Source organism: Patiria miniata, unplaced genomic scaffold (assembly GCF_015706575.1).
Source record: "Patiria miniata isolate m_02_andy unplaced genomic scaffold, ASM1570657v1 HiC_scaffold_20, whole genome shotgun sequence".
In the NCBI taxonomy this organism is placed as follows: domain Eukaryota; kingdom Metazoa; phylum Echinodermata; class Asteroidea; order Valvatida; family Asterinidae; genus Patiria; species Patiria miniata.
Genome location: NW_024037059.1, coordinates 19,239,744 through 19,253,045, shown reverse-complemented (window position 1 = coordinate 19,253,045; position 13,302 = coordinate 19,239,744). Strand labels below are relative to the sequence as shown.

The window sequence follows — 13,302 nt, the reverse complement described above, 5'->3', positions numbered from 1 at the left end:
AAATAGCTGTGACTGCACGGCCAAATGTCCGACAAAAGTCTGACACGCATGCACTTACACATGATGTGCGATTGGAACATGCAAGCTGACATTTAACAGAAATGTTGTCATCACATTGGATTGAGATTTTGGCTAAATCTGGAAACATCAATTTTTCTATTATGTAAATTTTAAAAACAGAATTGGAACAGTCAACCACACAGTTTGTTATTTTTATGCCCCGCGGCGAAGCCGAAGGGGCATACTGTTTCCGCCTTGTCCTTCCGTGGGTGGGTGTGACTACAAATTTGTATCCTTGTGGAGACACACACACAATAGGGAACAAAACATTGTAAAGGTCTCCACAGGGCAATTTCTATAGATGAATAGGTCTCCACAAGGTTTTCACGAAATAGATATATGGGTTTTACTCAAAAACTAGGAATTTCCAAGGTGGGTTGATCTGTCGCAAATGGAAGAGTTTTTGAAAAGGGATATTAAGTCCAAATTTCAGCCAAGGAAACTAATTCTGGTTAAAATAAGAGCATTTTGAAACTTCACTTTCAAAATTGAACACTTTACTACACGAGAACAAAGGAATGTCTCCACAAGGATACAAATTTGAGAATGGGTGTGGGTATTTGAGAATGGGTGTGGGTGGGTGGGTGGGTGGGTGGGTGGGTGGGTGGGTGGGTGGGTGGGTGGGTGGGTGGGTGGGTGGGTGGGTGGGTGGGTGGGTGGTGGGTGGGTGGGTGGGTGGGTGGGTGGGTGGGTGGGTGGGTGGGTGGTGGGTGGGTGGGTGGGTGGGTGGGTGGGTGGGTGGGGTGGGTGGGTGGGTGGGTGGGTGGGTGGGTGGGTGGGTGGGTGGGTGGGTGGGTGGGTGGGTGGGTGGGTGGGTGGGTGGTGGGTGGGTGGGTGGGTGGGTGGGTGGGTGGGTGGGTGGGTGGGTGGGTGGGTGGGTGGGTGGGTGGGTGGGTGGGTGGGTGGGTGGGTGGGTGGTGGGGGTGGGTGGGTGGTGGGTGGGTGGGTGGGTGGGTGGGTGGGTGGGTGGGTGGGTGGGTGGGTGGGTGGGTGGGTGGGTGGGTGGGTGGGTGGGTGGGTGGGTGGGTGGGTGGGTGGGTGGGTGGGTGGGTGGGTGGGTGGGTGGGTGGGTGGGTGGTGGGTGGGTGGGTGGGTGGTGGGGGGTGGGTGGGTGGGTGGGTGGGTGGGTGGGTGGGTGGGTGGGTGGGTGGGTGGGTGGGTGGGTGGGTGGGTGGGTGGGTGGGTGGGTGGGTGGGTGGGTGGGTGGGTGGGTGGGTGGGTGGGTGGGTGGGTGGGTGGGTGGGTGGGTGGGTGGGTGGGTGGGTGGGTGGGTGGGTGGGTGGGTGGTGGGTGGGTGGGTGGTGGGTGGGTGGGTGGGTGGGTGGGTGGGTGGGTGGGTGGGTGGGTGGGTGGGTGGGTGGGTGGGTGGGTGGGTGGGAGTTTGTCTTACATACGCAGTGTGGACTTCCGAACAAAAGACGTCCACATAATGTAGGTAGCACCGACGTTGTGTGGACTTACCCCACGTCCACACAGTGTTTCCCCATTTCTGGAAAACAGGTTTAGAGGCATTTTTGGGTTAGGTTTATCGGTAGCAGAATGAAGAGACACACTAAAGGGAATCATAGAAAAAAATTGGGTTGAAAGAGTTTTCACAGTTTGAGAAAAATGAGTTTTTTCACTGGTTTTTCTTAACTACACGAAAGCAATGGAAAGTCCACACTAGTCATGTGAAACAAGTGTGTGTGTGTGTGTGTGTGAGTATGGGTGTGTGTGTGTGTGTGTGTGTGTGTGTGTCCGGACAAATCTTGTCAGCGCGATAACTTGAGAAATACTTAACATATGAACTTCAAATTTGGTTTGTGTATTGTTCTTGGTAATCCTAAGAACCCTTTTGCATTTGGGGCCGAAAGGTCAAGGGTCAAGGTCACAGTGACTAAAACAAAAGAAATTTTGTCAGCGCGATAACTTGAGAAATACTTTACATATGAACTTCAAATTTGGTTTGTGTAATGTTCTTGGTAATCCTAAGAACCCTTTTGCATTTGGGGCTGAAAGGTCAAGGGTCAAGGTCACAGTGGCTGAAACAATAGAAATTTTGTCAGCGCAATAACTTGAGATATACTTTACATATGAACTTCAAATTTGGTTTGTGGATTATTCTTGGCAATCCGAAGAAGCCTATTGTATTTGGGGCCAAAAGGTCAAGGGTCAAGGTCACAGTGGCTAAAACAAAAGAAATTTTGTCAGCGCGATAACTTGAGAAATACTTTACATGTGAACTTCAAATTTGGTTTGTGGATCGTTCTTGGTAATCCAAATAGGCCTTTCGCATTGGGGGTCGAAAGGTCAAGGGTCAAGGTCACAGTGGCTAAAACAATAAAAATCTTGTATTTATTCTGAGATCATAGGGATTGGGGATTAATTCATATAAAACCTACAGAAGACACTAATGCTGTAAATGAACGTTCCATGTGACCAAGGTACGTGTAAGTTGATGTTAAAAGAGTGGTGTTATGTCATGGGAACAGTCACGGTTGCGGGGCATTTGTGTTTGTAAACACACCTGACTTGTTTTATTTATTTGTTTACTTCTTTTTTGTTAATTCTTGCACTTTATAATACTGGCAGATCCATAAGGGGTGGCTGGACTACGTAGCTGCCGATTCATACTATGAAGGCATTAATTTAAAGTGTTTTTTTTTTCAGTTTGATCATCTGTATTTTTTTTTTTAAATAAATCTGGTTTGTATTCTATTGTGACTTGCTTTCTGTAGAGAGTTTCACTGCTGCAAGACAGGAAGGTTCGAATCGACAATATGGAGGTTCAGACTCCGGTTACCGCATGGCCGGGAGTGACTATCAAGCGAGTCGGAAAACAACTGGTAAGAAATATCTATCAAAGGGTTCCCAGCATAGAGCTATATTAAAATACTAGAGCGCTAACTCGATGTACAAAGTAATGCCTGATGGGCGCATCCATGTTTGTGGACAAACCTATGGAAAACTTGAAATTTTGTACGGCTTTTGTACGGCTATTTGCATATCTGCGTTTGTATTCCATACCGGTGCGTCATCGAAGCCGAAACGCCCAAAACTGAAACGCACGATCTGCAAATGAGCGTTTCATTTTGCTGTACGCAAACAGCGCAACGTGTGCGCATCCCTCCGCTGCAGATGCTTTTTGCCGTGACGTTTTTTTAACCGTTGGTTGCGTATCTTCTACTAGCGCGTTGCATTTAGAGTACACTTTTAGAATTCAATCCATCTATTTTGATTGTGTTCTACAAACACGCACATAAATTCAAAATGTCTGCGCCCAGAGCGGCTTCAAAGTGTCTCCGCGCGCAAGAATGAGGAGTTAGCGCTCTAGTAATTTAATATAGCTCTATGGTTCCCAGCCAGTCTGGAAATCAGGGAAAACCTTGAAAATGAGCTTCTGTCTCTTTTTCTGGTCAGGGAAACCACAGGGAATTCGGGGAAAAAAACGGGGGAATTTGACAGTGGGAAAGGTTTTCGTTTTGGCGTGTGTGCTTCAGGTGCCATGCGTCCATGTTGTGTCCATCGACTGACTGGCTATGGTGGCTTTTTTGGTGTTTCTGCAGTGTGAATATATATGTGATGCGATCAAGCTACATGAGTCGTTTGTCGGGAATTTTCATTTGGAGATTCAGGCCAAAAAAGGGCCACTTCATCACATCACTTCATCACATCTCTTGGTGTTACAACTTCCATAATTTTTGAACTAAAGATGGTATCAGCATGCAGTTTTCACAGCAGTAATGCTGAGATTGTGCTCTTTTCAAATCTGTTATAAATTTTTTTTGACCGGGGTCGACAAACGACTCATTTAGCTTGATCGCACGCATCACATATGTCATCCACCCGAGGACAAAAATCTCTGCGAATAATGTTGGGATCATCACCAGGGAGGACGACCTCTCGAAACGCAAAATCCGTGAGGCAGTAGAAATCCGCAGGCACCACCCCCATATGAACAGAGAAGGAGGGTACGAGCTGGCCCACGTGTACGACCGCCTCCTGTCGTGTGACCAAGCTTGGTCACGTGACGGGTCACGTGAGGGCCTCAACAACGCCAGTTGACAAAGACACCGTGATGTTGTCGCAAGCTCCTGATACGAGCTCTGTAACTCAAGTCCCAAAAAGGTATCTTCTATTTACTTCTAAATAACATGTTGTCTGTTCTGATGCTTGCGCAGGTACTGGACACCGAGTATGACACCAAGCTGGAATGGGACGGCAAGAACAGCTTTTCCATCGAGGTATCGGCCTACTATTTCAATGAGACCCACGGTCTGTGCGGCACCTATGACGAGGAGCGAGATAATGACTTCACAACACCCAACGGAGATTTGGTGAGGGATTTTTTCCCCCTTTTGACATTCGTATGCTATTAAGTTACCGATCCATTTTATCGCTTGAGAGATAGTTGAAAAAGAATGATTAAAACTATTATTATTTCAGAAAGGAATATAACAGCTTCCACTCTTAAAATTGTTTAAAAAGTTTGTGCCTAAAATTGTAAACACCTTTTCAAATTTTTAATATATATATTAAAAATGATATCACAGTGAATGTATATTAAAAATTATATCACTGTGAATTGTGATAGAAGACGATTTCATTGAATATATATATGTACACGGTGAACTCCAGCTAAGCCGGCGCTCTCGGGACCTGAGAATTTGTGACGGCTTGCGCGAATGCCGACATCTGCTGTAAGTTGTCATTTTGCCGACTTACATGAATGGCCTTTTGCACACATGATTCATTGCATTAATTGGCCTCGATTTACCCTGGATTATCTCCTTAATGCTTGAGTTGAATCCAGCAAATTAATCCTCGCATTGTATCATCACGTTTGGGATATTGAAAGTGGAGACCACGTGTACAAAATAGTAATACATGTACATGTACGTATGTACGTGCACAGTAAGGAATTAAATGCGTGCGTGGTTTGGTATATACCATGCACGCATTGACTGCAGCACTAGTCATTCAATAAGACGACCCCCAAAATGGACAGAGCGCATGCGTACAGACTAGAGGGGGTACTGGTATTGATATGCTCATGATACATATGCAATGTATGCAGTAGGACACCCTTTTGCAACACCGATGCATGCAGCGATCACGGGCCGTGCCAAACCACTTTTCACTCGACACTTCTTGCCAAACGCAGAACAGGAAGTCGATGCCAATGCGTGATTTGTTGAATGCCGACTTACACAAAGGATTTTGTAATGCTTTTCATGGAAGGAGGACCGAGAGTAACACGATGACTTGAGGGAAATGGCGACTTATAAAAGCCGACTTAGAAATACAACATTCAATGGAAATACATTAAGGACAATCAGGATTTTAGTCAGACGGCCGACTTGACGAGATGTACAATGTAGATTTAGCCAGAGTTTTACTACCCACTTTTTTTGGATCTTGCAGGCACCAGATGTGAACAGCTTTGGTAACAGCTGGGTGTATGGTGAATGCGGTAACATGGAACCTCCTGGTGATTCCTACAACCCATGTGAAGAGAACGCAGGTAGTTTAAGTGAAGCTCAGGAAAAGTGCAACATCATAAGGCATGAAGAGGGTAAGTGTTATTGAGTTCATTGGTGGTGTCTGTAAGCTGGTTTATTTGCACTCATCAGGGTGAGCATCATGAAAAAGATGGTTTTATATTGTTGTCTGATGGATGTACACAGGACATCCCATCCCAACGCATCCTACCCCCACCTCTACCCTAACCCCATCCCCACTCCAACCCCAAACCCACCCCAACCCAACCCCACACCTGCCCTAACCCCACCCCCACCACAACCCCACCCCACCCCAACTCCACCCCCACTCCAACCCCACCCCACCCCCAACCCCGCCCCAACCCCGCCCCAACCCCGCCAAAACCCCATCCCCACCACAACCCTAACCCCAACCCCACTCCAACCCCAACCCAACCCCACCCCCAACCCTGCCCCAACGCCACCCCCAACCCTGCCCCAACCCCACCCCCAACCACATCCCTAATGCCAATCCCAACCCCAACCCCAACCCCACCACAACCCAATCGCAATCCACCCCAATCCCCCCACCCCCACCCCCACCCCAACCCCGCCCCAACCCCGCCCAAACCCCACCCCCACCACAACCCTAACCCCAACCCCACTCCAACCCCAACCCCACTCCAACCCCAACCCCACCCCACCCCCAACCCTGCCCCAACCCCACCCCCAACCCTGCCCCAACCCCACCCCCAACCCTGCCCCAACCCCACCCCCAACCCTGCCCCAACCCCACCCCCAACCACATCCCTAATGCCAATCCCAACCCCAACCCCACCACAACCCAATCGCAATCCACCCCAATCCCCCCAACCCCACCCCACCCTAACCCCACCCCCACCACAACCCCACCCCACCCCAAACCCCACCCCACCCCAAACCCCACCCCAAACCCCACCCCAACCCCACCCCAACAACATCACTAATGCCAATCCCAACCCCAACCCCACCACAACCCAATCGCAATCCACCCCAATCCCCTCCACCCCCACCCCCACCCCCACCCCAACCCTGCCCCAACCCCGCCCAAACCCCACCCCCACCACAACCCTAACCCCAACCCCACTCCAACCCCAACCCCACTCAATGCACAACCCCACCACAACCCAATCGCAATCCACCCCAATCCCCCCACCCCACCCCACCCCAACCCCGCCCTAACCCCATCCCCACCACAACCCCACCCCCACCCCAACTCCACCCCAACTCCACCCCCACTCCAACCCAACCCCACCCCCAACCTCGCCCAAACCCTACCCCCACCCCGCCCAAACCCCAACCCCACCACAACCCTAACCCCACCCCCACTCTAACCCCAACCCCACTCCAACCCCAACCGCACCCCACCCCAACCCCACCCCACCCCACCCCCAACCCTGCCCCAACCACACCCCCAATCACATCCCTAATGCCAATCCCAACCCCACCACAACCCAATCGCAATCCACCCCAATTCCCCCACCCCTACCCAACCCAACCCCACCCTAGATTCCAACCCCACACGCTATCCCACTCCAATCCAAATCCCACCCTAATCCCAGCCCCAATCCCAACCCCAATCCCAATCCCACTCCCAACCCCAGCCCACTACAAGCCCACCCAAACTCCCAATCTCACCCCAGCCCCATCTCCAACCTCCACCCCCAACCCCAACCCCAAAACCTCCCCATCAACCACAACTGTGGTTGTTGGCAATTCAAACCACCTTCATTCTAGCATACAGCTGTGCTTAAGTATCCAGACTACTTAGAATTTCAATCATAAACTGACTTTATTTTGTATTCAGTCAAACATTTGCAATGTTTGTGTTGCTTTCTGTTTTGGCCAGGTCCGTTCAGTGATTGTCATGGAGTCATAGACCCACTGCCTTACTATGAAAGCTGTATGTATGACCTGTGTAGCACCCTGCCGCAATTAGGCGCACTGTGTGAGGACGTTGCCAAGTATGCGGACGATTGCCACTGGGATGGAATTGAGATTGACAGATGGAGGAGGGACGATTTCTGCCGTGAGTCGTTGTACAGCATACTTTAGAGTTTTGGGCCCAGATTTGGGAAAATGATGACGAGTCAAATAATTCGGGTCTAACTTTTGATGAAAATAAAAAGGATGTAAAAGATTTTAATACATACCTGTTAATGGAGGTAAAATGCTAATGCGTGCACATAAACAGAGCAATTCCAGCTTTATGAAAGGAAGTGTAAAGTTGGTGACAGAGCTAATTAAATGTGATATCTAATTTATGATTCGGAGAAAGTTCCTAGTCTGTAATCTCTTTGACCATTACTAGATGATGGATGTATAGGCTCCGCGGCAAACGAAAGAGGGCGCCCTTTTACCTAGCAACGACATCCCAGGGGGACATTAAGCCAGTTGACACGCACCGTTCCCTGTTAACGCGCGTACACCAGGGGATTTGTACTATGTATATGCAGTGGTACGGGGCCGCGCGTCGCGGCAAAATTGCAGTCAGGCAAGATGGCGTCGCTCGGTCACCCCCAACTGTACTTTCTTTGCCGGTGAGGGGGTTCTTGTGAAAGGAGCGGATAGGATTTGAAAAATACATGATCAGGTTTATGAACTGAGCTCTTAAAAGCTCTGTCACGGACATTACGTAACGCTGGCAATTATGCAGCCCCGTTAAATCTTGAAAAAAAAAACATGATTCAAAAATCAATTTACTATTTCAGAAATATGATGGCAAAGTCTTGTTTTCATCCTTGTACATTTCGTAGTTACAAACGTTAACTACATTGGTAATTTTATAGGATTCGAACCCATGTACAACGGCACAAGAGTCGAACACCGTAACCATTGGACCACAGCACCCCCACAACCGTATACCATTACCATTGCCATGCCTCCGTACAGTCAGCAATAAATGCCAGTCATTTACGCACACGCAGCATGCGACGTAATCGTAAATAACCACATTAAGCCCGGTTCATACTCCACGCGAATGCGAATGCGGAGCGAATTTGACGTCATGGCACGTTCGCTGCGAAATTCGCCTGAGTTAAAATGTGTTCAACTTTTACGAATTCGCAGCGCGAATACTTGCCATGATGTCCCAAATTCGCGTTCGCTTTCGCTTTCACGCCGAGTATGAACCGGGCTTTAGTGATCTTCTTATAAAAATTGTGAGAATTCCCCGGGTCCACAAACCGGATTAAACCTCCTGTGTTTGGCTGAACAGCGTTCATCTGTCCAGAAGGCTCTGTCTACACCATGTGTGCCCCCGGCTGCCCAGTCACGTGCAACGACATCATAGAAGGCACGAACGACACCGCCTGCGCACAGCCCTGCCGGGAAGGTTGCCAGTGTGAGGAGGGCAAGGTCCTGAGCGGGGAGGAGTGTGTGTCTCCCGATGATTGCGGCTGTCTCGTTCAGGGATTCTATTACAAGGTCAGTTATCAGCAGAGACGGCGGTGCTAGTACGGTCTCACTCAGCAGCGGCAATTTCGCGTAAACATTTGTCCGCAATTTCCGTGAAAAAGGGTGGCGCACGAACAGAATCTTTCAGCTATAACACCATCTGGGAAACAGACAGTGCAAATTGAGGTAGTAAAAAGTAAAGTCTGTCCCGAGCCAATGTGGCTCATCAGGCCGGCGTTTATCTCCGGTTTCAGTAGCATGAAACGACTGAGAATATTTCTACTCCTCCTGGATGGGATGCCAGTCCATCGCAGGTTACTCCCCAGCTAATGCCGGTACCCATTTATACTCCTGGGTGGAGAGGGGCAAGTGGGGGTTAAGTGCCTTGCCCAAGGACACAATATATGACCAGCGGCTGGATTCGAACCCCGGACCCTCTGATCATGAGTCACGAACCCTAACCACTAAGCCACACACTCCCCTGCAAATTGAGGTACATTGGGTTAAAATCTATACGCACTTGGATATATTATTGTGTGGGGGGGGGGGGGGACATCGTCGTTGGCGTCTCCAGCCCAAAAATTATCGGGGGAGGGGTGGGGGACATTGGGTAGCGGCATTAGCTGGGGGGTAACCTGCGATGGACTGGCATCCCATCCAGGGGTAATAGAAATATTCTCAGTCATTTCATGCCAAGGAAACTGAAGAGTCAAAAAAAAAAAACCACGAAACCCAAATGTCGGGACCATTTTTTTAAAGTGAAATTCTGCATGTAGCACTTTCACATAGGGATGTGTGTCAATTGTTTTCGTTTTGCTGAAAGAACACTTTACCTTTTTTGTGATCTGTGGACAGAAGTTTAAAACGGTGTTTGTGTTTAAAATTTCGTAACTTGAAAAGTACATGAGCATTTTGAATGATTCTTGTACTAAAAGAAAGCTTATGAAATGGGCTTTCATATCCTAGATGTTGAAAGTGCTACATGCAGAACTTCACTAAAAAAAAATGCCCTTGACATTTGGGTTTCATTTTCTTTGACTCACCCTGTACTGGCTCAGTGATGGACTTTACTACTTAATACACGAATGCTAATGCCTAGTTGCAAGGCTTTCCAGTACATGTTGCTTCACGCGTTCAGCCAAAATGCGTACCTTGCCCTCTCTAAACGGACTGTTTGGGCTTCCCTCGACAGGAAGGAGAGGACTACCTGACTTCCGACTGTCGGTCCCGATGCCTGTGTACGGACGGCGCGCTTGCGTGTACCCCTATCAGTTGCCATGACAGAGCCGAGTGTGTCTTGGACGATGGGGAGAGGCAGTGCCGATGCCAGGAGCCACTGATAGGAGACGGCATCGAAGTATGTAACTGTAAGTAACAGCAAGTTGTCTATATTTTAATCTCGAAATGCGTGAAGGAAATGATTCAATTCCTGTTGCTCACCCCGAATTCCGAGAGCTCTGCACCCGATTTCATCAAACTCTTCGTAAGTTAAGATGCATTGCAGCGATGCGACGCGTCGTATCTCTTCGATGCGTCGCAGCTGCGACGCGTCCTGCGATCCATTTCACAAAACACGTCGTAAGTGTGATGCGTCGTAGGTGTATCTAAAGCACAACGCGACGACTGTTTTATGTATTTAGTCAGTGTACAGTAAATAGTGGTCTGATATTCAACAAAGAGTCGTCGGACCTCAGCTCGAAATTTGTTAAAACGTAAAACAAAATGGCGGCCGTGTGATGCAATTTTGAAATTTTGAAATTTTGAAGGAAAACAAGCTCTCATCGGACTGTATAGCTACTTTGAAATTTCAACTCAAATATTCTGGTCTAATTCATAATTATTCAATGAATTTTCTATTTCCAACTATACACTCATTGCCTCGGTATTATAATCTCGTTAATGTAATGTTTATGGTATAAAACTGGTTTAGAAATGACTCTTCTTATTTTGTGACGACCACTAGACACGTCTTAACTTGCGACGTGTTTTAAGCAGTTGTCACGGAACTTACGACGCGTTCAGCACATCGCAACTTTCGTGAAATGGAAGATACGACGCGTCGTGAGTTGCGACGTGTTACACGTCGTAACTCGAGTTGCGATGCGTCGCAGCGCTTCATGAAATCGGGTGCTGCTTGCGAGAAGTTTGTTCCAGTTCTCATTTGATGGAGTGATCGGTTGGAATCTGTACATGTATCTGTAGGTGTGCGTTTCAGAAACCACAATTTGGCATGAGCGCAACGAGAGAGAGGGTGCTTAATGTGGTGACTTATTGATAGAGAGAATTTAACTTTAAGGGAAGATACAACATTTGCAAAAACATCAAAAAATGAATTGATCAAGTTATCACGAAATACCTTACTGGATTGTTGGGGAATGACAGTCTAAAGCATCCTGTAAAATCGTGGCTCCTGGTGTGCTGACATTTTCAAGAAAATTTTTATTTTTCCAACGCTGGTCAGCGTTGGAGAAAACTGGCTCCTAATTGTTCATTTTTAGTTATTCCCCATTTTCTTTTCAACTGATTACACACCTGTGAAGGGGTACAAGCCTGCTAGACTGATTCTCTGACCTTACAATTCCCCAAAGTCTACAAATTGCTATGTTCGTCTTAGGTGGGGTCAGGGAACCAAAATACAAGAACATGATTGGTTTTCTTGGTTTTTCCAGCATCTACAAGCCCAAAACCAGAAACAGGTTAATTTAACAATATTTGCTATAACATACTTATCCTTCAAATCCATTTATTTCTGAAAATTGTAGCAAAAGCAAATGTTGTACATTCCCTTAAAGGATTGTTGACTGTTGTGATGTGGGATATGGCATTTTTAACACCATAGGGGTGCCTAACATCTGAGGCGAAGGGGTTAAAAAAAAATCCCGCCTCACAGCAGTCAAGAACTGTTTTTGTTATATTTAGCCATTAAGTAAAAAAGTTTAAGGCTTTTAACTCACTCAGCTCAAAATATCCTCCGATACAGACGATGAGCCTGCATAAAGGCCCAAAAATCAACGCGCATTGTTTCAATTTAGGTTTATTGAAACAATCAGTTCAGTACTCAAAGCGATGAATCAGTTACCTCTCTGCTTTGTTGGCATGACCTTTTCTCATTCTAATCAACGCAATCAAAGCTAGAATGGAAGGAAAAATAGTCTGGTTCCTGTTTGCACAAAAGATATTATCATTCAGTACTGTTATTGGATACAGGGAACATGACCAAGATGGTGGCAGCATGATCAAGGTCAACAGGACTAACTCCTTGTCTCCTCGTATTGTAGAATACAATGTACAAACCTTGAGATATGTAATTTGTAAACAAGCCTTAAGAATGAATCTGAGTCGTTTGATTTTGTTCGACAGTCAATCCCTGCATGTTGGAGCCGTGTGAGAACTCTGGTGTTTGTCACCATTTTGGTGATGATGATTACTGGTGTGAATGCTCAGATTATTGGACGGGGACAAATTGCGAGATTGGTGAGTATTCCAGTTTTAGTCATGTTTATTATGAACAAACAAACAGCAAACTGTCACACAAAAAATGTCACACAAAGTTAGCCAATGAAATGCTTGTCATTTTTGCCAGATACTCTTTACATTAGTGCACTGTTAATGGGTGAGAATATCATAGCTGTAATACTTGCAAGTAAGCTGTGATGCTCGAGTTGTATGAATACAATATATGGTCGAGTAAAGTGTCCACCGCACCAATCAACCAACCAACCAACCAACCAACCAACATAAGCAGCTCAAGCCCACGGCTTGTTTAACATGGCCGAGGGAAAAATGAAGTTGAGCATAAAATGGTACCAGTCGAAGTTAATATTTTGTGTCGTTTTCATGTCATGGATTAATATTTACACCAACGCGTAAATGGAAAAATAATAAATCCATATCGAGTAGACATCGTCTATTGGCAGAATTTGTTAAAATGGAAAATTATGTTTATTCATGAGAAAGGAACAATGACGTCACATCCTTGTTATTATTTACTTGATTTGTTATATTTAAAGCATTTAACCCTAAAAGGGCCGGGGGGCGGAATCCCGCGATAGCCTTTACATTTTTTTTTTCCCGACCCAAGTTGTTATGACTTTTTAGCCTCAAGCCTTGCGCATCTTTTGACACCAAAAATATAAAAATCGAACCAAGGGTTGCCACGCAGCGAAAAATTGTCCGGCGCTATGCGCCGTGAAAACTGAACTTTCCCTTATACGTCATGTACACAGAGCACAATTACCATTCGTACATATGAATAATTAATTAGCCATAATTCCAAAACCCTTTGACCTATAGTCCTGAAATTTCTTGGGTATGTTCATGATGAGTTGCTCTATGCATGTCCCGAGTT

General features: G+C 46.9%; 1 protein-coding gene across 1 annotated transcript in view; it reads left to right on the top strand.

Moving 5' to 3' along the window:
• Window positions 1-13,302, top strand: part of LOC119727754 (IgGFc-binding protein-like) — a 150,493-nt gene that overhangs the window by 59,694 nt on the left and 77,497 nt on the right. Inside the window, 7 exon segments of the mRNA XM_038199799.1 lie at window positions 2,778-2,885; window positions 4,221-4,376; window positions 5,464-5,614; window positions 7,408-7,587; window positions 8,776-8,984; window positions 10,147-10,321; window positions 12,315-12,428. Of these exon segments, the coding sequence (XP_038055727.1) occupies window positions 2,778-2,885; window positions 4,221-4,376; window positions 5,464-5,614; window positions 7,408-7,587; window positions 8,776-8,984; window positions 10,147-10,321; window positions 12,315-12,428 (1,093 nt within the window).